This window comes from Staurois parvus, unplaced genomic scaffold, assembly GCF_062004578.1.
Source record: "Staurois parvus isolate SC_StPar_1 unplaced genomic scaffold, SC_StPar_1.0 ptg000827l, whole genome shotgun sequence".
NCBI lineage: Eukaryota > Metazoa > Chordata > Amphibia > Anura > Ranidae > Staurois > Staurois parvus.
In genome coordinates this window covers 5,850,987-5,875,478 of record NW_028318623.1, presented here as the reverse complement: position 1 = coordinate 5,875,478, position 24,492 = coordinate 5,850,987, and the positions used below count along the sequence as shown (strand labels likewise).

Here is a 24,492-nt window from a genome sequence, read left to right as displayed (position 1 = left end):
ATATTCAGGTGCTCCAGCAAGATAAAGACCCACGACATAAGTCCAAATCTATAGGAAAATAATGGTTTGAAATAAGTAATAGACATCTAAAAAAAAACATAAAGAGGTAAAAGACGACTAAGTTTTGAAGTTTAAATGAAATTGTGACAGACCCAACTGGAACAGGGACTTTTGGAGGGGACTGCAGGCACATTGTAGGGTGTTTGTCTTCAGGCCTACCCTGAGATGTAGTTGTAGGATGTGTGGGCTTTAGGTTCCTTCCTCAACTGCCTTGGGAGGGGTCTCTCTTCAGGAGAGCCCCTCACCTAGTACTCAGCTTACCATAAGGAGAGGGGTCAGTGGGGCTTTTTGGTTAGGTGGACCTGAGTGTGCCTTGCCCCATCTTGCACCTCAGGGGGCCAGGAAAGGGTCCTTCTTCTTCAGTAGGGAACCATATGACACACCCTAGTGTACGTTTTTGGTATACTTTGCTGTTTTGTATTTGCACATTGCACTACAGGCTCTGCAGGGCGGAGACAAGACCAGTCATCCTGGTTGACATGCATTTTGTTGCACATTGACATTTGATACCAATACATTGTTGAATTTTGATATCATTAACAACCATTGTCCAAGATTTGTTCATTGCTGTTTCTAACGCATCAAAGCGTGTTATGCGCATTTTGATGCATTGCCATTGACTTCTATGGGCCTCCCAACACACTACAATGCAAAAAAAAAAAAGTTGTATTTTTCAAAGGTGAACTTATATTTTAATATAATCCTATGTATCTCAATATATTCCTGGATCTTCTGCTACTGGTTGATGTGGCCAGGTCCTTACAGAAGCCCCCTGGGAAGGCTACATCACTAATGCCTTCCAGGAAGGTCTCATTCTCAAGCAGCATGATCTTGTGAGATCTCTTGATCTGGCATGTATGAAATAAGATGCAAAAGGTGTCTCCTTCTTTCAGTATAACAGGATATGCAACGACTTCTTCAAAGACACACCAGCTATAGGCAGCTAAGGTTCAATTGGTATCACCCCCTTGCAGTACTTGTACAGCAAAGCTTAGACTGGCAGAGAAAAAAGCACCAGAGTCAGTTGTGCTGCAGTTCTTATATACTAACAAGGAATATGCTGATAGAAGGAGAGAGCAGAGTGACATTTATTACAGGTACTTATATAGCGCCGTCAATTTACACAGCACTTTGCATATATATTGTGCATTCACATCAGTCCCTAACCCTCAAGGGGAGTACAATCTAAGGTCCCTAACTCACATTCATACATACACATACTAGGGCCAATTTAGACAGGAGCCAATTAACCTACCAGCATGTCTTTGGAGTGTGGGAGGAAACCCACGCAGGCACAGGGAGAACATGCAAACTCCAGGCAGGTGGTGCCCTGGTTGGGATTCAAACCAATGACCCTAGTTCTGCCAGGCGGAAGTGCTAACCATTTAGCCGCTGTGCTACCCATAGAGATGTGCTCATCATTCTTCTGCTTCTCCTTTCACTGTCCAGTCACAGGCTGGAGGATGGACAAAACCCAAGAGCGTCAGTGAACTGTGCTGTTAGGCAGAGCTGTGCAAATCTCAAAACAGGATGGAGAGAAATACAAATCCTTTGGCAGCTCGTTTATACGTACCTCCTCCACATCTTTCGCTGTATGCCTAAATTTCAGCTTTAAACAAGTTTCTTTTATCCTCTATAAAACCGCCGGAGTTGTGGCTGTTTTCAGCACTGGAGCCAAGAAATGGCAACTTTAGGAGGGGATATGCCACATCATAAGGATCTTGTGGTTTTAGGAATCAATTCATTAAACGGTTAATTATAGCTCCAAGGTTTTTTCTCTGGGAAAGCTAAACTCTTCATAGATTTTTTTTTTTTCACACAACAATAACCAAATACCAGTGGTTCATGCAATGACAAAGCTACGTTTCTGCATAGTTATAACACGTGAGAGTATTCAGACTGAGAAATGTCAGAATCAGGCAATAGGGCAAGGCAAGAAGAAAGCAACAGCCCATGGCGATACATTGTATGAGATCAAATGAATCAAAATGTACCTTCCATGAATGTCATAAGGCATGTGTGTCAAACACAAGACCCATGGGCCGAATCCGGCCCGCTAGGCCCTTTCATATGGCTCTCACACCTCTCCTGCATCTGCGGCGCCCTCCTTTCTCTGCCCAGGGCTGCTATTAGAAACCATAGGGCCCCATCTAGCCAACCTGACAGCCCCTCCCCCAAAAAAACCAAAACAAGGAAAAAAAACAAAAAACCCAGTTATGAATGAACACGGTGAGTGATCAGTAACAATCACTCATTGTGTTCATTTAGAGGAAAAAGGGGCTGGTAAATGTGACATATGTACCAGACCCTTCTGGTAAGGGATCCTATTAAATGCTGCCAGTGGGAAGAAGAGGAGGGAAGCCAGCAGCACTGCAAGGGTGGGGGCACACAGGGGGGCCCTGGGCAGCAGGGGGAAATGTATGGTGCACAGGGAGAGTGATGGGTGTGGTGGGGGAGAAATTACTGGAACTGATCCCCTGTTTGACTCTCTCTGCAGCAGCTGAAATTCAAAAGAAGAGAGAGTGAGAGAGAATACTGGGTATCGGCTCTAGTAGTTGCCCCCCTTAATGCCGATCACCTTTCCTGACCACATCTGACTTATCTCCATCTGCCTGGGCCCCCCTGCTGGCCTGGGCCCCGTACAGGAGGACTGGTGGTACCCCCTTATCCAAGGTCCTGTCCCCGCCCCCACATTGTCTCAGCAGTCAGCAGCAGAGAGGAGGACAGAACGCCTCCGCCAGATCCTGCACTTCTTAACCATTTGCCACCCGCCCTATGGCCGAATAGCGGGCGGCAAATGTCATCAGCGTTATGGCGTCCACCCGCAAATGCGCAGATTGCAGATAGTGGCGCAGCGGCGCGATCTGTCACCAGCCGTGTACCTCGGACACGGCCGATGACAGATCTGAGTATCGGCCCCATTGCCGGTACCATGTGACCTGCTTTGACCAATCACAGCAGGTCACATGACAGTTGTATACAATGGATGGCTTCATTCATGCCATTCATTGTATACTAGTGTCTAGCTGTGAATGGTCACAGCGATCACATGCACATGTCATGTGATTAGCTGTGGCCAAATCACAGCTAAGCACAAAAAAAAAAGAAAAAAAACCTGAATGAATCGATGTCATTCAGGTAAGGGCTTGTTTATAGCAAAGTAATTCTTTGCTATAAGCAAATTGTGTAAAAAAAAAAAAAACACTGATCACTTCCCCAAAGTAGTACAATATTACTATGGTAACATTGTACTACTTTGGTCATAGTGAAATATGAAAAAAAAAATCTTAAAAAAAGAAAAAAAAATTAATAAAAAATAAAAAATAATAATAAAAAAAATATATATATTTTTTTTTTCATACTGTCACCAGTCAGTGTCCCTGATCACTGCCATGCCAGTTATATGATGACGCTGTACTGCACTGGTGACAATATGTAAAAAAAAATATTGAAACTAATTTTTTTAATTTTTTCATTTTCCGAAAAATTAAGACAAAAAAAATACAACTTCAAAAAACTCGCCATGCCTGTTATGAAATACGTTGGACTGTCTACTCTGCAAAAAGGGGTCATTGGGGGATATGTGTACTGTTCTGACATTCTTGGACCTCAAGAAATTAGATTGGCTGTCAGTACTTCAGGATTGATCAATATTCAGATCTATCCCATAGTTTGTGAACTCTATAACTTTCCTACAAACTAAATAATACATCCTAATTTGGGTTTTTTTCACCAAAGACATGTAGCAGAATACATCTCGGCCTAAATGTATGGAGAACAATTATTTATTTGCAAACTTTTATAACAGAAACAAAGAAACTTTTTTTTTTCAAACTTGTTGGTATTTTTTTGTTAATTTAGCAAAAAATAAAAACCCCAGCGGTGGTTAAATACCACCAAAAGAAAGCTCTAGTTGTGTGAAGAAAATGGTAAAATTTTAGTTTGGGTACAATGTTGTATGACCGCGCAATTGTCATTCAAAGTGTGAGAGCGCTGAAACGTGAAAACTGGACTGGGCAGGAAGGTGTAAAACTGCCCGGTATTGAACTGGTTAAATATAAAAGCTACAATACATATCGCGGAGGTGTCATCAGAGATGGTATTGCAAATCTAATCATGGATCATGCATGGTTCGCCCTTGACGCGTTTCGAGATTGACAAAAATCTCTTCTTCAGAAGTGCTCAAGAAGGCATGACGCGTGATTCCATGTGAGGTCTCTGATGACACCATCGCGATATGTATTGTAGCTTTAGATTTATTTTTGAAGATTGCAAAAATAAAATTTCATACTGTTTTTATAAAAAAATCTCTTTTGATTGTTGAAATTTATCATACAAGTAAATTGTGCCGTTAAAGTTCCACCAAAAAAGAAGACTTTTCCCCCTCTTGTATTCGTTAGGGATGTTGGCACTTTGTGTATTATATCCCTTCCTCTCTCTAGACATTTATAGGTAAAGTTGATCCAGGGAATATCCGATTGCCTCTCGGGGGATCAGGAAGTAATTTTTTCCCCTGCAGGAGCAAATTGGATCATTCTTTGCTGGGATGTTTGCCTTCCTTTGGATCAAATGTGGGTATAGGATTATAACTTTTTTTTTGGTTGAACTGGATGGTTTTTTGTTTTTTTTCAGCCAGACTAACTATGTAAGAAACACATGCCCCATAACCAGATACTCTTTTCTTGGTGACAAATCCTCTTTGGCAGTGACAAAATCCCAGCATGTCCCAATACATAAGGCCTACCCTTATATAGCTTCTCTATGCAAAGCAGAAGCACTCAGCTCCTGGGATGTTCAGCTCATGAATATGTATGCACGACGTATATGATGCAGTTGCTATGGAAACCACATCCCCGGCTCGCGCTATGAGTGCTGCCTGGATTCTCAGGAGATGCAGTGACTTCTAACCCGAGGCAGCCGGGTGCCACAGAACAGATTAAGACAGAAGAATAGGTTGGCGGGCGTCCATAGATAATGAAAGCACAATATGATTCTGCTGAGATAACAGAGCGGAGGAAGACGTGTAGAACAAAGCAACTGGGACGGGAGACCCGGAGAGAAACAACGCACGTCTACAGTTTTCTTGAGGTTTAAGAGCTCGTGCGCGCATCTGCGAAGGGAAGGTGTACAGCGCGCGTCAGCGCCAAGAACTTCCGTAAAAACTTCCCCGGAAAGCACAGTTGCAACATACAGCTCATCTAGCAACAGCAACTACAAGGTGTGGTTCTAAGTAGACATGGGCAAAAGGAAAAAAAAATATTTGTTATTCGACTCATTTAGTTTCGTTCAATTAGTTAAATTCATTTAGTTAATTTTTGGGAATTTATTTAAATTTGACCAAATTCGAAATTTCGAACGGATTCGATAATAATTCTAATTTTACAATCCATAATTCACAATCCATATGTGTTTTTGAAGGTATACGGGCTGTATGAAGAGTTGACCATATTGGAAATTTCTATTTTTTTTTTAGAAAATGTTTCACATTTCCTTTGTTGATCACTATTCACGTCACTATAGCACAGCTCACAGTTTTTACAGTTTTGTTTCAATTTTAGTTTACAATTCTGTTTTTCTATTCAATTCTCTTCTAATATTTTATATTCTATTCTTTGATTTTCTATTCTAATCTATTCTAGTTTTGTTTTACTAGTTAAATTTGTTTAATTTGTTTTTCGGAATTTGTTTATTCAAATTCAACCAAATTTTAAATTTCGAACGGATTTGATAATAATTCTAATTTTACAATCCATAATTCACAATCCATAATCCACAATCCATATGTGTTTTTGAAGGTATACGGGCTGTATGAAGAGTTGCGTGACCATATTGGAAATTTCAATTTTTTTTTTTCAGAAAATGTTTCACATTTCCTTTGTTGATCACTATTCACGTCACCATAGCGCAGTTCACAGTTTTTACAGTTTTGTTTTAATTTTAGTTTACAATTCTGTTTTTCTGTTCAATTCTCTTCTAGTATTTTATATTCTATTCTTTGATTTTCTATTCTAGTTTCGTGTTACTAGTTAAATTTGTTTAATTTGTTTTTCGGAATTCGTTTATTCAAATTCAAATTTGACCAAATTCGAAATTCAAACGAATTCGATAATAATTCTAATCTTACAATCCACAATCCATGTGTTTTTGATGGTATATGGGCTGTATGAAGACAGTTACCGGTATATTATTTCTATTTTATTCTGTTCTATTGTTTTTCTATTCTAGTCTTTCATTATCTATTCTAATTCTATTCTAACTGATTCTTTTCTTTTCCTTTATTTGTTATTCTATTTTGTTCTGTTTTACTCTATTATTTTCTATTTTAATCTTTGATTCTCTATTCTAATCTTTTCTATTCTGATTCTATTCTTTCCTATTCTATTCTTTGATTTTCTATTCTATTCTTTTCTATGCTAGCCTAATAGATTCTATTGTTTTCTATTCTATTCTTTTCTTTTCCTTTATTTTCTATTTTATTTTGTTCTGCTTTACTCTATTATTGTATACTGTAATCTGTTCTATTTATTATTATACAGGATTTATATTGTGCCTACAGTTTGCGCAGCGCTTTACAAACTGAAGGTAGACATTACAGTTACAATACAATTTGGTACAAGAGGAAACAGAGGGCCTGGTTTGTTAGAGCTTCTATTCTGTTCTTTTTTCCTCCAATACTTTCTGGTACCAAAGACATTTTATTGAATAAATCAAAAAATTATAGATTTTGGGAACATATGTGATACAAAAGAGAGAAGAACTATGTACAGTTTCATAAGGACAAATATGACTCATGCAGGGGTCTACCTCTATTCCTTTCTATTATATTCTTTTATTTTCTATTCTTTTCTATTCCTTTATTTTCTGTTCTATTCTATTCTATTTTGTTTTCAAATTCGAATTTGTTCTCAAATTTGAGTTGGTTTTTGATTTTTTTTCTAATGTGTTTTCGAAATTGAATCAATTCAAATTTTGTTTTGTTTTGGATTCATTTAAATTTGTTACTGTTGTAATTCACAAGTCGGATATTTTTGAATGTCTGAATAACAGAAAATTTGATTCGGGACGAAATTAACTGCACATTTTTAGTTGTACACACGTATGCACCGGTATTTGTGTAAAGACACGTGAACATACGCCTTGAATTCAGGCAGACTGCGATTGGGGCATACATGCATGCACGTGCTTTACACAAGTGCCAGTGCATACCTGCATACATTTTGTAGTTGCTGTCACTGGATGGGCTGTATGTAGCAGCTGTGGGTCCCAAGAAGATTTTACAGAGGTTCTGGGCACTGATGCACGCTGTATGCCCTTGCGGCCTGTGCATGAGCCCTATAGTAATCTCTGGGATTCACAAAAAAATCTTAATGTTTGTTAAAATAGAAATAAAGGCTAAACTGTTTTTAATTTATTTTTTAAAATTGTATTTATTTTTTTAACTGGTCTGCCCTAAATAGGAAATGCAAATGACTCTTTTTTACAATTTTTTTTAACATACTGTGATCAGATCAATAGCGTGTTCCCACAGTGAAACTGTACTACTCTGGGGAGGTGATCAGGAGTTTTTTTTTTTTAACACTATGATTGCTTATTACAGTGATGATCACTGTTATAAGCAATCATTTTTATGACTGGTCACAGTGATCACATGGCACAATGATCTGTCTTCCTTTGTGTCCAGTGGGTGACAGATTCTGCACGGCACCTAGGACGCACACAAGGCGCACCAGTGGGAGGGTGTCCTCCCAGGATAATGGTGCTCCCACACAGCCAGATTATTCTAATAGGCCAGGCAGGAGGTGGCTAAAGAGCTTGCACTTGTTGCCAACAGAGGAGAGAGTTATCAAAGCATCCTGATCTACCTGTGTATGTAAAGAATCCCTACATTACACCCATTCACTAGGATTTGCGGCATTTCTGCTTCGATCTCAGCTAATTGACTTACAGTGGCTGTTTCTCTGACCGTCCGCAGGCCAACTTTCCTTTCTTCTGTAGGAAATAGAAGAGGGCAACGACCAGAAGCAGGAGGAGGACGCACACAACGACTGCGATTATGGCTGTGCTGCTGCCACCAGTCTGTTCTGCAAGAGTCAATAGAATGCAATTAGCCTCAAAGGCACCATGCGAGTTGTAGAGATCAATGAAAGCAATGAAAAGGAAATCTGATTGGCTCCTAGCTGTTACTGTACTTTACTTATTGCACCGATTGAGCATTGGTCTCCATTGTTTTCCATCCTTTGTTTGTTTTCACATCAGAGCCCCCCCCCCTTCCATCAGATTTCAACTTTCACATCAGAAGCCTGAACCCCCCCCCCCTCCATTCCATAAGAGTCTCCCTTTCACATCAAAGCCCCCCCCCCCTTTCCATCAGATTTCCCCTTTCACATCAGAAGCCCCTATTACATCACAGCCCCCCCATTCCATCAGAGTCCCCCTTTCACATCAAAGCCCCCCCCCCCTTCCATCAGAGTTCAACTTTCACATCAGAAGCCTTCCATCACATCAGAACCCCCCCTCTCCTTTCCATAAGAGTCTCCCTTTCACATCAAAGCCCCCCCCCATTCCATCAGAGTCCCCCTTTCACATCAGAAGCCCCTATTACCTCAAACCCCTCCCCCATCAGAGTCCACCTTGAACATCAGAAGCCTTCCATCACATCAGAACCCCCCCCCCCATTCCATCAGAGTCCCCCTTTCACATCAGAACCCCCCCTTTCCTTTCCATAAGAGTCTCCGTTTCACATCAAAGCCCCCCCCCTTCCATCAGAGTCCCCCTTTCACATCAGAAGCCCCTATTACATCAAAGCCCCCCCTTCCGTCAGAGTCCACCTTTCACATCAGAAGCCCCTATTACATCAGAGCCCCCCATTCCATCAGAGTCACCCTTTCACGTCAGAAGCCCCTATTACATCAAAGTCCCCCCCTTCCGTCAGAGTTCAACTTTCACATCAGAAGCCTTCCATCACATCAGAACACCCCCACCCCCCCTCCTTTCCATAAGAGTCTCCCTTTCACATCAAAGCCCCCCCATTCCATCAGAGTCCCCCTTTCACATCAGAAGCCCCTATTACATCAAAGGCCCCCCCTTCCATCAGAGTCCCCCTTTCACATCAGAAGCCCCTATTACATTAAAGTCCCCCTTTCACATCAGAAGTCCCTATTACATCAGAGCCCTCCCCTCTTCCATTAGAGTCCCCCTTCCACATCAGAAGCCACTATTACATCAGAGCCCACTCCCTTTCCATCAGTGTCCCCCTTTCACATCAGAAGCCCCCCATTACATTAGAGTCCCCCTTTCGCATCAGATATACCTTTCTAATCAGAAGTCCCCATCACATAAAAGCCCCCCTTCCACATCAGATGCTCCCTCCAAATCACATCAGAGCACCCCCTTCCATCAGAGTCCCCCTTTCACATCAGTTCTTCCTTTAAAATCAGAAGCCCCTATCAGATAAGAATCACCCCCTGAACCCAAAACTACTCCTAGAAAATCAGCAATGCTAGCAGATATAGAGAAAAGATAATCATAGTTCCATAAATTATGATGCTAATTACCTTGAGCTGGTGACACACTTGGAGGCACATCTGCAGGGCAAAGAGAAGAAATATTATCTTAATTAATTTAGGCACAATAAAAAAATATAAAAATAAAAAACTTATAACAGACATCCATATATGTCACTGCAGTTTGGTGTAGTTTACATACCACTGCCAGGATTCCATTTTTGTGGGGGGTTTATACATATAGGTTATCAGGGGCAGACTGACCATTTGGAAACTCGGGCACTGCCCAAGGGCCCGGGGTCAGTAGGGGTCCCCATGAGATGCCCCTGGTACCTTTTTCATATGCTTTTTTGAGTTTGGGCAAGGACACGGGCCCCATGATCCCCTACTGCCCCATGAGTTGTCAGTCCGCCCCTGTAGCTTATATAATAGGCAGAAAAAAAGCCTGCAAATGCAACATACTGCAGAATTAAAGCTGTTTTAGGAAAGCTGGAGAAAGGAAAGTGCATCTGTAATCTGATTGGCTGTCAATGGTTGCAGAGATAGTTTTCCTGCCTCAATGCTTCCATTTGAGACCTCTGCCAACTTTTTAATTTTTAATTTAAATTTTAATTTAACATTATTTCCCATTTGAAGTAAATTGGACCATCTTTCTAAGGGTTTCTTTTGCTTTCCTCTGGATCAGGGGTTTCCAAACTTTTTAAACAAAGTCCTTCAGACTTTAGGGGGGGCCAGAGTGACCAGTGGGAGTACAAAATGTCCCATCGTCAATGGGGGTAAAAAAAAATAAAAAATCACATACTGCCTATAACAGTAGAAGGAGGAATAGTGTCCCATAGTTGCTTTTAGTGGGAGGAATAGTTCCCATCACTGGTATTAGTGGGAGGAATAGTGCCCCATCATTGGTATCAGTGGGAGGAATACTGCCCCATCATTGGTATCAGTAGGAGAAATAGTGCCCCATCATTGATGTCAGTGGGAGGAATAGTGTCCCATCATTGATGTCAGCGGGAGAAATAGTGCCCCATCATTGATGTCAGTGGGAGGAATAGTGCCCCATCATTGATGTCAGTGGGAGGAATAGTGCCCCATCATTGGTATCAGTGGGAGGAATAGTGCCCCATCACTGGTATTAGTAGGAGGAATAGTGTCCCCATCATTGGTGTCAGTGGGATGAATAGTGCCCCATCATTGGCATCAGTGGGAGGAATAGTGCCCCATCATTGGTATCAGTGGGAGGAATAGTGCCCCATCACTGGTATTAGTAGGAGGAATAGTGACCCATCATTGTTATCAGTGGGAGGAATAGTGCCCCATCATTGGTATTAGAGGGAGGAATAGTGCCTCATCATTGGTATTAGAGGGAGGAATAGTGCCCCATCATTGGTATCAGTGGGAGGAATAGTGCCCCATCATTGGTATCAGTGGGAGGAATAGTGCCCCATCATTGGTATTAGAGGGAGGAATAGTGCCTCATCATTGGTATCAGTGGGAGGAATAGTGCCTCATTACTGGTATCAGTGGGAGGAATAGTGCCCCATCATTGGTATTAGTGGGAGGAATAGTGCCCCATCATTGGTATCAGTGGGAGGAATAGTGCCCCATCATTGGTGTCAGTAGGAGGAATAGTGCCCCATCATTGGTATCAGTGGGAGGAATAGTGCCCCATCATTGGTATCAGTGGGAGGAATAGTGCCCCATCATTGGTGTCAGTGGGAGGAATAGTGCCCCATCATTGGTATCAGTGGGAGGAATAGTGCCTCATCATTGGTATTAGTGGGAGGAATAGTGCCCCATCATTGGTATCAGTGGGAGGAATAGTGCCGCATCATTGGTATTAGTGGGAGGAATAGTGTCCCCATCATTGGTATTAGTGGGAGGAATAGTGTCCCCATCATTGGTGTCAGTGGGATGAATAGTGCCCCATCACTGGTATTAGTAGGAGGAATAGTGCCCCATCATTGGTATTAGAGGGAGGAATAGTGCCTCATCATTGGTATCAGTGGGAGGAATAGTGCCTCATCACTGGTATTAGTGGGAGGAATAGTGCCCCATCATTGATATTAGTGGGAGGAATAGTGCCTCATCACTGGTATTAGTGGGAGGAATAGTGCCCCATCACTGGTATTAGTGGGAGGAATAGTGCCCTATCATTGGTATCAGTGGGAGGAATAGTGCCCCATCATTGGTATCAGTGGGAAGAGTAGTGCCCCATCATTGGTATCAGTGGGAGGAATAGTGCCCCATCATTGGTATCAGTGGGAGGAATAGTGCCTCATCATTGGTATCAGTGGGAGGAATAGTGCCTCATCATTGGTATCAGTGGGAGGAATAGTGCCTCATCATTGGTATCAGTGGGAGGAATAGTGCCCCAACATTGGTATCAGTGGGAGGAATAGTGCCTCATCATTGGTGTCAGTGGGAGGAATAGTGCCCCATCATTGGTATTAGTGGGAGGAATAGTGCCCCATCATTGGTATCAGTGGGAGGAATAGTGCCTCATCATTGGTATTAGTGGGAGGAATAGTGTCCCCATCATTGGTGTCAGTGGGATGAATAGTGCCCCATCATTGGTATCAGTGGGAGGAATAGTGCCCCATCATTGGTATCAGTGGGAGGAATAGTGCCCCATCACTGGTATTAGTAGAAGGAATAGTGACCCATCATTGGTATTAGTGGGAGGAATTATGCCCAATTGCTGGTGTCAGTGGAAGAAGAAATGCTCCCTTGTTGATTTCAGCAAGAGGTACAGTTCCTCAGTGTTGGTGTCAGTGGAAGAAATAGTACCCCAAGGGCCGGATAAAGGCAAACAAAGGGCTGCATTTAGCCCATGGGCCACAGTTTGGAGATCACTGCTCTGGATCTACTGTAAATATAGGGTTCTGTATATGGAAATTTTCACAAATGGAAGGTTTAGCAAAATGGATGTGTGTCTTTTTTTAGCCTAACAATGTAACTTTTTACTAGAATGAAGTAAGGTTTTGACTATAGTAGGTGGGGTTTATCTTACTCAGGGGTGGGGTTGTTATTTTTTTGGGTGGGCTATAACTGAACCTGAGTGACAGCCTTTAGGTTGTATAAACAGGATGCACTTACATTGGATCGTGATATGTATACATTACGAATATAATTTACAGAATACAAGTCATAAAAGCGGTGTATAACTATTACTTTTCAGCAACATTCGGTCACATGACCAGTAGGTACTACGTTGTTGGGATGTTGTAGACAGTCACAGTTTGTTATCTTTCTGCATGCACTGTTCTAATAAAAGAGCTATTTTGAATCCAAAAAAACACCCTCTTTCCCTGGTTAATCAGGTTCTACATACTCCAGAGGTCTGATAACAGAGGTTAATGGAACATACAGTATGTGAAAGAACAAGGGGTATGTAATACCAAAGTATTGTTCTCTGCTAAAACAATTCAGGAGTTGGAAAAAAAAGAATACAGATGACAGGTCTAATACATCTTAGCAGAACCAAAGCTACAAGCAATTTCTTGTCATACAACATCCAAGTTCCTCATATGTCGTGACCTCAGGAGGACGTCTAAGGTCAGCCAACCGCGCATTCATCATATTTTTTCATACATCCTCCCATTGACCAAGTAACACCCTTTCCGAAGTCAGACTTACACATGCTCAGTGTGAAGTTATTTTTTCTCATTCCAAGGCGGTTTTCTGCACTGCAGGAAATGTTGTTCATTGTCTTGGAATTGAACTTGAAGGAGACCTTACTTAGTACTTCCAGGTCAGTGAAGGACTCAGACACCTAAAAGAAAAACACAGGATATAACCACTGGTTGGCTAGCTGGCTAGACAGTCTGACAACTTAAAGACAAGAAGTTTTGTTCAGAAATTGAAACTGTGTATATTGTCTATGGAGTCAATCTTCTCCAGAATCCACCGAATATTGGTGTCCGTTTATGAACCAGCAGTAATAGATTGCTGCTCAGTTCTCCGGCATTCTCGGAGAACACAGTTCTCCTGTGAATGCCGTTTATGAAGCATATGTTGATCACTTCTCCAAACGAAGGGAGAACGGTCTACAAACGTTGGAAAATGGCTGATTTTACTATAATCTCGCGAGATTACAGTAAAAGATCAGTTTACTAAGCAGAGGTAAATTATCTCTGCTTAGTTTTCGGTCCCTCCAATTCTCCAGCTCTGGGCTGGAGAATCTGGAGGGAGAACACAGATCTCCAGAGAAGGGCTGAACATATTCTCCTGGGTGTCTTAAACTGTGAATGACCAGAGAAAAGCTGTGATCCTCTGATTCTCAGCTATTCTGTGTGTCATAAACGGACACCATTATTAGAAATGGTTTGCAGTATGAGGTTTTGATCTTAGTTCTCACCAATGCATGGAGTTGGTATATTGTATTGTTTGAGCTTTCTACATTAATGCAGCCCTGTGGTCTTGGGTTCAATTCATTCCAAAAGGACACTATCTGTACCCTCTTGGTGCTTCAATGTCTTGCCAAAACATACAGATAAATTACCCAATTTGCTGTGTGTACAAATGAGTTATAGACATTAAACTGTAAGCTCCACTGCGAGAGAGACTGTTGCGAAAGGCAAATGACTCTTCCTAAGTGTTAAAAGACAAAAAAAGTGCTCACAAGAGCCTTGTGTAAATGCTTTAATCAAATTTTAGTGATAAATACTGCAAGGGGGGACTTTTACTTTTCCCGAATTGGGCTTTAAGGGATACAATCCCACTGGTGGACAACTATCCAACGTTCATTCAAAAAATCCAATAGGAATGTAGGGAGCCAATGATGTTCAGGGCTATGCAGCTCTCTCCAGACTGGGGAATCTCCAAATAACACGAAAGCAAGCCACAGATGATGCAAATTTTTTTCCTGCAACCACGGGTTGGCAGTGCTATTGTTTTCTGTCAGCAGGGAGCCTTCCCTCCCTATAGTCGCCAGTAGTAGCCACATGCAAAAAATCCCGCAGGCTGGTTGTACTGAAGTTGATCGATGGATCAACCAGCCTGCCCATCAATGGATTGAATCTTGGACAGTCCCTTGGACAGTCCCTGCTGAGATTTGATCCATCTATAGTTGGCTTTTGAGACAGAAATAGAGCACGCCGGCCTCATGCAAACTCTTCAAAAAATTCCTAAATATCACAAGGGAGGATTTTTACTTTTCCTGGAGTTCAGCTTTAAAGGATACAATCCCATTGGTGGACAATTGTCCAAATTTCACTAAATTAATCCAATAAGACTGCATATAGACAATTATGTTCAAGGTCATGCAGCTCTCTCCCGATTGGGAATCCTCCAAAATCTTCAATGAAACCTTAATAATAATGCTTCAGCAGTGGACTGTCCCCTGGCGTCCTCACACACAATACAGGGCTTTGGCTCCTGCCTCAGTCTTGATGATGCCAGGGGGCACCCGGCCACCAGAGTACTGGCTGCTGGGACTGGTTTAGCAGCACGGAGGAGCCTTTGGGAGCTTAAAATCTGCTGTCTCAACAAGCAAGTACCATTTTGTGCAGAAGAGGATAACCTACCAACATGTTTTTGGATTGCATGACAAAACTTAAAGGAATACACAGAAAAATGAGAAGAACATACATATTCCATACAGTCAGTGTACCTGTTGGGAGCTAAACCCTGGACTTTATAAATGTAACAAGAGAATTGACAAAAACATAAGAGAGCACAAAAAATATCTGAACAACTTTCCCAAATTATAGTTTGATATTTAAACCACAGTGATTGGGTGGAATTAGTCAACTAACCACAAAGAAGAAAGTTTTTGAGAGCCGTCCTTGGCTTCAAATGTGCAAATTGCCAGAAATAAACCCATGACACATAGTGGGTAGAATGTCAGATGAGATGACAATAGGGACATGGAACAAAGAGTCTTTTTTGACCTCGAGCATGAAAATGACTGATACAATCATTGTGGTCACCGTGGTGTGGAGTGACACAAACCAACATATGATGTGGATTAACTATTGCAGTGACTCAAAATGAGGTTTCATGAAAGTGTAGGGTCACACCATAGTGATATCAGTGCTGGCCATGTTCACCCATTTACCTTCAGATCTGGTTGATTCCAGGTTATTTTAGGTACTGGGTTTCCTTTTGCTTTACAGGATAACGTCACAGGGTGTCCTTCTGATTCTACTTCAACCTGATGGTTTTCCGGGTCCAGTTCCGGTGGGCCTAATATAAACCAAAACAACATTTCTAAGGTATATCTTTGAAGAGGATCTTCAGGCTGTATGAAAAAATAAACGTCAGCAGCTACAAATAGCTGCTTACTTTTAAAAACAGAACACCTAGCTGTCCAGCACCGTCCTTACCTGAGCCAGTTCTTCACAGGTCTTCAGGTCCTTGGCACTCGCATGTTTACTAAGGGAAGAAGGCTGTAACTCCTTGCGGCTTCACAGCCCGCTTCATATTGCACTTTGTGAATGGTCCTACAGCCTTCTGGGACATGTGACTTATACCAGAAGGCTGCGGGCAAAGAGGGGAGGGCCTAGGTGATCCAAGCGGAAATGTCAAAATAAGATACTCCGTGCTCCCCAAAATATAATTGTATCCAAAAAGTGATATGGGTGTGGGGGCAGAAAAGTGGAACTTTCCTTTTTGGGTGAAGTTACGCTTTAAGCCTCATGTTAGTCATATATAAGCTTAATATTTAAATTTATATCAGCTAAATACATTTTAAATGAATCAGAACAAAAGCTTTGCAATGTCCTAAAGTTCATTTTTATTTAGAAAGCAGCCAAATCTTGAGTAGAAAGGCTGTCCCCCGTCCGCATGCTTTAGTGAAGGACCCTTGCTCTCTGTATGGAAACAGTGGTCTCTCTGAAGAGATCTAAGTCCCTTCTGAGCCAGACCTATAGCTCTGCAATCAACAATGCTTATGCTCCCTGCTGATTGGATAGATCCAAATGTGACTCATCAGGGGGTATGTGGGACCTCTGCAGAAAAACACTGCTTCCACAAAGACGATAGGGACATTTTTCTCCCAGCATTCTATTGGGTTAGATATGTGACACTATGCAAGTCTGGCAATTGGCTGCTCAGACACAAAGCAAAGTGAAGATGGTGGGTGGACATGACATGACTTCACTCCTCATCAGGGGCGGACTGACAACTCATGGGGCCCCCGGGCAATAGGGGATTATTGGGCCCCCATGTCCTCACCCACACCCAAAAAAAGCCTATGAAAAAGCCAATGAAAGGTACCAGGGGCATCTCATGGGCCCTCTACTGACCCCGAGCCCTCGGGCAGTGCCCGAGTGCTCGAATGGTCAGTCCGCCCCTGCTCCTCATACTTCAGAAGTTGGGATTTCTAGATGAGTTTAGAAGCAACCTCTAACACCATATGGTGCCTATAGTATTGCTTTGTCTCTAGTTTACCGACTAGAAGGCCAGTGCAAAGCAGCTTGACCTGGAAGCAATAGAATTGTGCAGATGGGTAGAGAAACCATTTAATGGCATCACTGATTGTTAAATGCGTACAACCCCATAGAGTCTCACCTTCCACTACGATAGTGATACTCTGCTCTTTGCGTAGTCCTGGCACTGAGGGAACATTAGCTTCACAAGTATAGACACCAGAGTGAGAATATGACAATTCTTTCAATCTATATCTGCTAGTTTTGGAGAGAACATCATCACCCTGCAATACAAGAGAGAACAAGAATTCAGAACATGAAAAGTTAGACATCAAACAAGCATGTATGAGCGCTGGAGGAAGTATCTGAAGTTCCAAAACAACAAAGCCAACAGAACTCCAAGTAAATGTGCATCACAAATTTATTATGAAAACGGTGTCACATATGCCATGAATAAGGGGGTACCACCAGTCCTCATGTTCAGGGCCCAGGTCTGCAGGGGGACCCAGGCAGCTGAGTAAATCGTATGTGGGCAGGGAGGGTGAACGGCACCAGGGGGGGGGGGGTTTGGAGGTGCATTTACTGGAACCATTTACCGGAACCCTCTTTCTGAAACAGCTGGCTTCTTTTCTTCTTTCTCCTGCTGGCTTCCCTCTGCTGCAGAGGGAGAAATATAGAGGATCGGTTCCAGTAATTGCCCCCCTCCCCCCTACTGCACCCTCCCTGTGCACTATACATTTCCCCCTGCTGCCCAGGACCCTCTGTGTGCCCACACCCCCACAGTGCTACTGCTCTATGCTATATGGCATAGAATACCAACGTTTTGGGGCCATGCAGGGTTACTTCTTTAAGGCAACATAGTGATATTTAGGTCTAGGATCACTATATTGCTTTGAAATGGGGACCATGCGTGGTCCAGAAGCTTCATTATTCTTTGCCATATGTGACGCTGTCTTCAGATTAAATGCATTGAAAACACTAACTTGGAGTGTTAGTGACTTGGTTCCCTCTTGTCTGGTTCTGGCACGGGCACATGACTAAGTCCTACTTCTGTCTCCTAGCCACACGTCTAGTAAAAATATAGCAAGTGTTCTTGTAAATGCTACAATCATACAGATCCTGTATCTAAATGCTGCCCCAGAGACATGATGTTTATCTAGTGTCTTCACCTTCTTCCAAAGGAGATCAGGATTTTCTGAGCCATCACAGGAGCAGAACAATTGGACATCTTCCTTGAGTAAACGCTTAACCTCTCTTTCTGCTGGGATGACAGTCACAGGGTTTAGATCTGTGAAGGAGAGATGAAATTAATTAGAACAAATGACTAGAATGGTAATCTGACAGCAATGGCAACTTCCAGAAAGGCTGATGAGTCTTTGAACTAGTGGAAAACTACTGCTTTATGTTCAAAGTGCTGAGGCTCTGTGTGGGTGGAAAAGGTGACATCGTAAAGCAGCCTGGTGTTATGGATACTAACATTCTAATTGAAATTCAAAGTTTATGCACCTAAATCTCCAACAACCTAATCTGCCAGGACCACAATAAAAGGCAAAAAGAACAGAGGCACATAGAAAACAAGTAGACTTTAAACAGAACACTTCCAAAACATGCTAAAACCTCAATTTCCTACCTCACTTACTGTGACGGGAGTCACTTTGGGTGGGGGGTCCATGGAACCCAGCTCACTTTGGAGAGGTGGGGAGACCCCTGTCTCAGCTCCCCATATCCCTATTATGTGTAAATCACCCTGTGCCTGTTAGGGGTACAGGGTGATCTGTCCTAATATTGGGGTGGGGGGTTGTTGATTGTTTGGTGTTGTGTGGTTGCATCCCATTGTTCTATTGTTTGTCTTGCTTGGGAGCAAACTATTATGGGATGTATGTCTTATGTGTATTAGCTTAGTGGGGGGGGTCTCCAGCAGCCCTCCCTCCTGATGCAACTGCCTGCTGGTGTGACGTTTGAATACCTGTGTGTCTCTTGTTACTAAATGTAGATTGCCCTGCCTTGTGTCATTATGCAGGGAGGGGAGACTGTCCCCTGTGTGTATATATCTTGTATCTGTGTTCAAATAAACTAGTCTACCTCCGGGTTTACTTCAAGACTGGTGTCATCTAGGTTTGTATGGTCGGCTGTGGTGTCTGTTGCCGGTGTTTGGACGGGGAAGCGGTATTCTAATGGAAGTACGCATTCTGGGGTTGGTTCCGTTACACAGTTTAGGTAAAAAACCTTCAGCCTTAAGAACCACTTTAAGATGTCCATACACTAGTAGACAATCAATGATGGGGCACTATTCCTTCCACTGACACCAATGATGGGGTACTATCTATTCCTTCCAATGATTGTTACTAAATGTAGATTACCCCGCCCTGTGTCATTATGCAGGGAGGGGGGACTGTCCCCTGAGTGTATATATCTTGTATCTGTGTTCAAATAAAGTAGTCTACCTTCTGGATCACTTCAAGATTGGTGTCGTCTAGTCTTATTTGGTCGGCTGTGGTGTCTGTTGTTGGTGTTTGGATGGGGAAGCAGTATTCTAACGGAAGTACCCAAGTGCAGTCTGGGTTGGTTCCATTACACTTACCCTCTTCCTTCTCAACAAAAAAATTAAAATGGTGTTTCTTTTAGCAACCTATCAGGTTTTACTCTCTTATGCTGTCATGGAATATGTGCAAAATACTGACCATCAAAGAGTTTGTCTATGCATAGAATATTTAGTGGGATGAATGTAGTGCCATAACTCTTCAATGCACTCTAGAAGGTGTATACCATACATCACTTTTGTCAACATCTTCTAGCTTAAAGTGGTTGTAAATCCTTACATATAAGTCAGGCAACTGGAAAACACACCAAAAATGCTTTAACAATGCACCAAAAATCTGGACCCTAAACAATGCCTGCTTGGTCTCCTCCCTGACCCAGATGCCATTGAAATTCTGACCATATTTTTCCATAAGACACTCTTTAGCGTGAGGAAAGTGATTGCACGTAACTGGATGGAGGCTCTCCCTCCAACTTCAATCCTGATTGGTACATGCGGACTCTACTCTCCCATGCAAGAAGCTGATATACCAACTTAGGGGTTGCCCTTTCAAATATAACAAAATTTGGGACTGCTGGTTGGCACAACCAAGTACCTGATGAATAGCCTGGCCCAAATGTGAAATCCTAACTAGCTCATCTAGGATACCTTCTCAATGTCCCACCCTATCCAAAGAGCATGGGTGACCAGAGGTTTTATGGAAGAGTACCATTTTCCCACCAATGCTTTATCATTAGCTCTGCAAGGTTATGTAATTGTATGCTCATATTTTATGTAACTTTGTGGTCTGTTCAGGCTAAACACGCATGTCATGTATGTTTTTGTGACTCACCATCCAGATTTTCTGTTAATTATATCCGCCTAATATTTCTTTGTTCTGATGTATCTGCCTAAACCAGTAGTGTATGTATGTTTTGTGCTGCCATAGGCAGCCAAAAATTTGCCACCCCCATTTCCCACCCACCCAGCCGACGATCTCGCCCGCCTGCCCACTCACTGGCCCGCTTGCCTGTCCACGCCTGAGGTCCCTTTGCTACGGGAGAGGAGAAAGGGAGAGAGACTCACTGTCATACCCTTCCTAAAGTCCGCTCTTCCACCCAGCTCCGATGCCCCTCAAGTACCTCCTTGGCACGATCACTACAAAGGAACTGTCGCAGGACAAACAGCATTCCTTCTTCCAGCGTCCCTCTGAAAAATGCCGCCCAAGGCAAACGCCCTGAAGTCCGCTCTTCCACCCAGCCCCGGTGCCCCTCAGGTACCTCCTCGGCGCGATCACCACTCAGGAACTGTCACAGGACAACCAACATCCCTTCTTTTGGCGCCCCTCTAAAATATGCCGCCCAAGGCAAACGCCCTGAAGTCCGCTCTTCCACCCAGCCCCGGTGCCCCTCAGGTACCTCCTCGGCACGATCACCACACAAGAACTGTCGCAGGACAACCAACATCCCTTCTTTTGGCGCCCCTCTGAAATATGCCGCCCAAGGCAAACGCCCTGAAGTCCGCTCTTCCACCCAGCCCGGTGCCCCTCAGGTACCTCCTCAGCGCGATCACCACTCAGGAACTGTCACAAGACAACCAGCATCCATCCCTTCTTCCGGCACCCCTCTGAAAAATGCCGCCCAAGGCAAACGCCTTGTATGCCTTGTGGCAAATGCGCCCCTGGCCTAACCAGAAATGTGTCATGAAGGTTTTTTTCTTCATATGTTTTACTCAGTACTTTTTCAATGAAAAAAAAAAAATGCTTAAAAATGCATATGTATTTTCAGTGCCGGGCCAAGGTCATCCAGGTCCCAGGGTAAAGATGCCAAACTGCGCCCTCCCTCCCCTGCTCACAATGTGTAAGTTTAGGGGATCCTATTCCTAGCAGTCACTCGCTTGTCAAAATCACTGCCACTGTCTCTACTGCTGTCAGCCTTGTAACAGAAGGAAGGTGTCCCCATTCCCACAGCAAACCATTGCGCCCAGGGCAGCCGCCCCTTCAGCCCACTCCTTGTTCCGGTCCTGTGCATCTCTACTGTGTTTTTTTCAATGAAGCAGTGTGAAGGGGCCCTTAGGGTGCGTTTACTTACAGTGCACAAACAATTCTAAATTCCTGAACAGCTCAAATTCTGGAGGGCTATCAAAATCCAGAGCTTCACAGCGATAAGTCCCAGAGTCACTCCGAGATATATTCCGAAACATGTAAACTCCATCGGAACTAGACTCTAATTCCTCCTCTGCTTTACCCTACAAGAGATACAATGGTGCATTAAACAAAGAAGTGCGCAATGCAAACAGTCCTTTATAATAAGGCAATGTAAACCGCAATAACTAAAGATAGAACCCACAGCAACCAATGAGAATTCATGTATTACTAGCACAAGGAAAATATAAAGAATCTGTCATTAAAGTAATGCGGGGGCTAATATTAACCACTTGCCCTCCAGAGGATTTACCCCCCTTCCTGACCAGGCCATTTTTTGCGATACAGCACTGCGTTATTTTAACTGACAATTGCGCGGTCCTTCGACGCTGCACCCAAATTAAATTTACATCCTTTTTTCCCCACAAATAGAGCTTTCTTTCAGTGGTATTTGATTGTCTATGTGTTTTTTATTTTTTATGCTTTAAACAAAAAAAGACCAGAAATTTTGGAAAAAAACTATATTTTTGACTTTTTAAACATATCCAGTAAAAACATTTAAAAAATCTAATTTCGACATAAATTTAGGCCAAAATGTATTCTGCTCATGTCTTTGCTAAAAAAAAAAAATCCCAATACGTGTAAATTAATTGCTTAACGTGAAAGTTATAACATTTACAAATGGCAGTATAGATACTGGATTTTTTTTTTTACTAGTAAAGGCGGCGATCAGCGACTTATAGCGGGACTGTGGAGGGCATTCTGACACTGGGGGGAACTGACTTAGTGTCACTGACATCCCCAGTGACACCAATACTGATACTAATCACTGATAGTGATACCAATAATAAAAAGAACTGACACTGCACTAATGGAATTGGGCAAGAAGGGGTTAACATCTGGGGCAATCAAAGGGTTAACTGTGTGCTGTTTTACTGTGGGCTGTGTGTGTGCTTTACACCATCATTGATGGCACCATCGGATTACTGAGCGAACGGTGGTTTCGATTTTCAGACGAAAAATCGTTCGGGATTCGACCCATGTATGGCCTGCATTACTTCAGCTTGTTCTATTAAGTTTTGACAATAAATCCTGGAAGCTGATTCTTTTCTATGCAGAACTGCACCAGAATTTGCACTCTCCACTTTTGGAAAATAACCCCCATGGTTCCTAAAAGAATCTGTTAGGCCTCGTTCACGCGGGCATTCTGTTTTTTTTTCATCAGTTCAATCACGTTTTTTCCACGAAAAACCGGATCAGTTCACATCAGTTTTTCATCAGTTTACATCAGTTTATATCTGTTTTTCATCAGTTTACATCCGTTTTTCATCAGTTTACATCAGTTTATATCCGTTTTTCATCAGTTTACATCCGTTTTTCATCAGTTTACATCAGTTTATATCCGTTTTTCATCAGTTTACATCAGTTTATATCCGTTTTTCATCAGTTTACATAAATTTTTTGTCTGTTTGCATCTGTTTTTCGTCCGTTCCATTTTTTTTTTAAATGGAAGGAGAATAGGGTTTTCTTCAGTACAAAAAAACAGATGTTAACGGATGCGGACATTAACAGATGTAAACAGATGATCATCCGTTTACATCCGCTAGTCTATAGAAATACATGGGTGTCCGTCTTTCATCCGTAAACGGACAGATGAGAAACGGACATATGAAACACCCGTGTGAAAGGGACCTTACACCAGTAGTATCCTGTCATGATCAGCTGTACATAATTGGAGCATTAATGCAAGATTGATCACCACTTCGTTCTAGAAATCGATCGCTAAGCATAGGACGCATGGCCCCTTGTGGAGTAATTACACAAGTAAACAAAAATGGCGATCAATCATCCCAATTTATAACTACAGCCGGCCATAGATGGTTCGAATCAGGGACTGGCCAAGATTCGAACCATGTATGGGCAGGCTGAAAATACCCAGGTTGATCAACTTGGGTACAACCAGCCTATCGGATGTTACATATGGAAGAAACATATATTTGAAATATATTTTAAAAAAATTCTTCCCAAATATATTGATGTATATTTGAAATACTACAATTTTGCCCATATTCAATATATTTCAAAATATATTTCAATATATATATATTGTATTAATTAATAATGTATTATTTAATAATTAATAATGTATTTGTAAAAATATTTGTCATATATTTTGTAATAAAAACACATTTCAACATGCAGTATATATATATATATATATATATACATACATACATATACATACACTGCATGTTGAAATGTGTTTTTATTACAAAATAATATGAAAAAAATGTACAAATACATTTCAAATATACCGTATGTCTTTAAAAATACAAATCTACATTTTTGGAATGCATTTACAAATATATGTAAAAATGACTTTTTTATATGTTAAAAAAATCTGAAGAATATATTTAAAAAAAAAATTTTTTTTTAAATATTCTTCAGATTTTTTTTAATCAATTTTTTTTTCAATCAATTTAGAATCCCATTAATTAATTACTATTCTATTTGCATTATGGAGTTTCTGAAAATCTCCTATGTAGCTTTAGCCTAATATTGGAAGTATTCTACTTATCTGCATACGCTGTGGATGCCTACACTTTTCACCATGGACGTTACATTGTGCAATAACTAACTGCACACAAAGCAAAAAATATTCTCCCTCCACTGTGGTAAATATGCTGGAATTTGTTGTTCTTCCACTGCCAAAGAATGACATACTGCAGTGGCCAAGTTCAGTTCATAAAACTGTAGAGAAGAAAACATTCCTTGACCACTTCATTTTCACAGTGTATGTTGGACAATAAAAAAAGCCATTTTATTGGTTGTTGTGGGCTGTAACCTTTTTTTCTTAGCTTTTCTTTTTAATAAATCTTTCCTATGACAGAACATGAC

At 41.9% G+C, this 24,492-nt stretch overlaps 1 protein-coding gene across 1 annotated transcript in view; it reads right to left on the bottom strand.

Annotated features, from left to right (window-relative positions):
- The window catches only part of BCAM (basal cell adhesion molecule (Lutheran blood group)), a 154,547-nt gene that overhangs the window by 22,451 nt on the left and 107,604 nt on the right, over positions 1 to 24,492 (bottom strand). The window contains exons 8-14 of the mRNA XM_089655206.1: positions 21,542 to 21,698; positions 18,103 to 18,221; positions 17,076 to 17,217; positions 15,622 to 15,749; positions 13,200 to 13,335; positions 9,615 to 9,644; positions 8,006 to 8,141 (exon numbers count right to left, since the gene is read on the bottom strand). Of these exons, the coding sequence (XP_089511332.1) occupies positions 8,006 to 8,141; positions 9,615 to 9,644; positions 13,200 to 13,335; positions 15,622 to 15,749; positions 17,076 to 17,217; positions 18,103 to 18,221; positions 21,542 to 21,698 (848 nt within the window). The remainder of the gene's footprint in view (positions 1 to 8,005; positions 8,142 to 9,614; positions 9,645 to 13,199; positions 13,336 to 15,621; positions 15,750 to 17,075; positions 17,218 to 18,102; positions 18,222 to 21,541; positions 21,699 to 24,492) is intronic.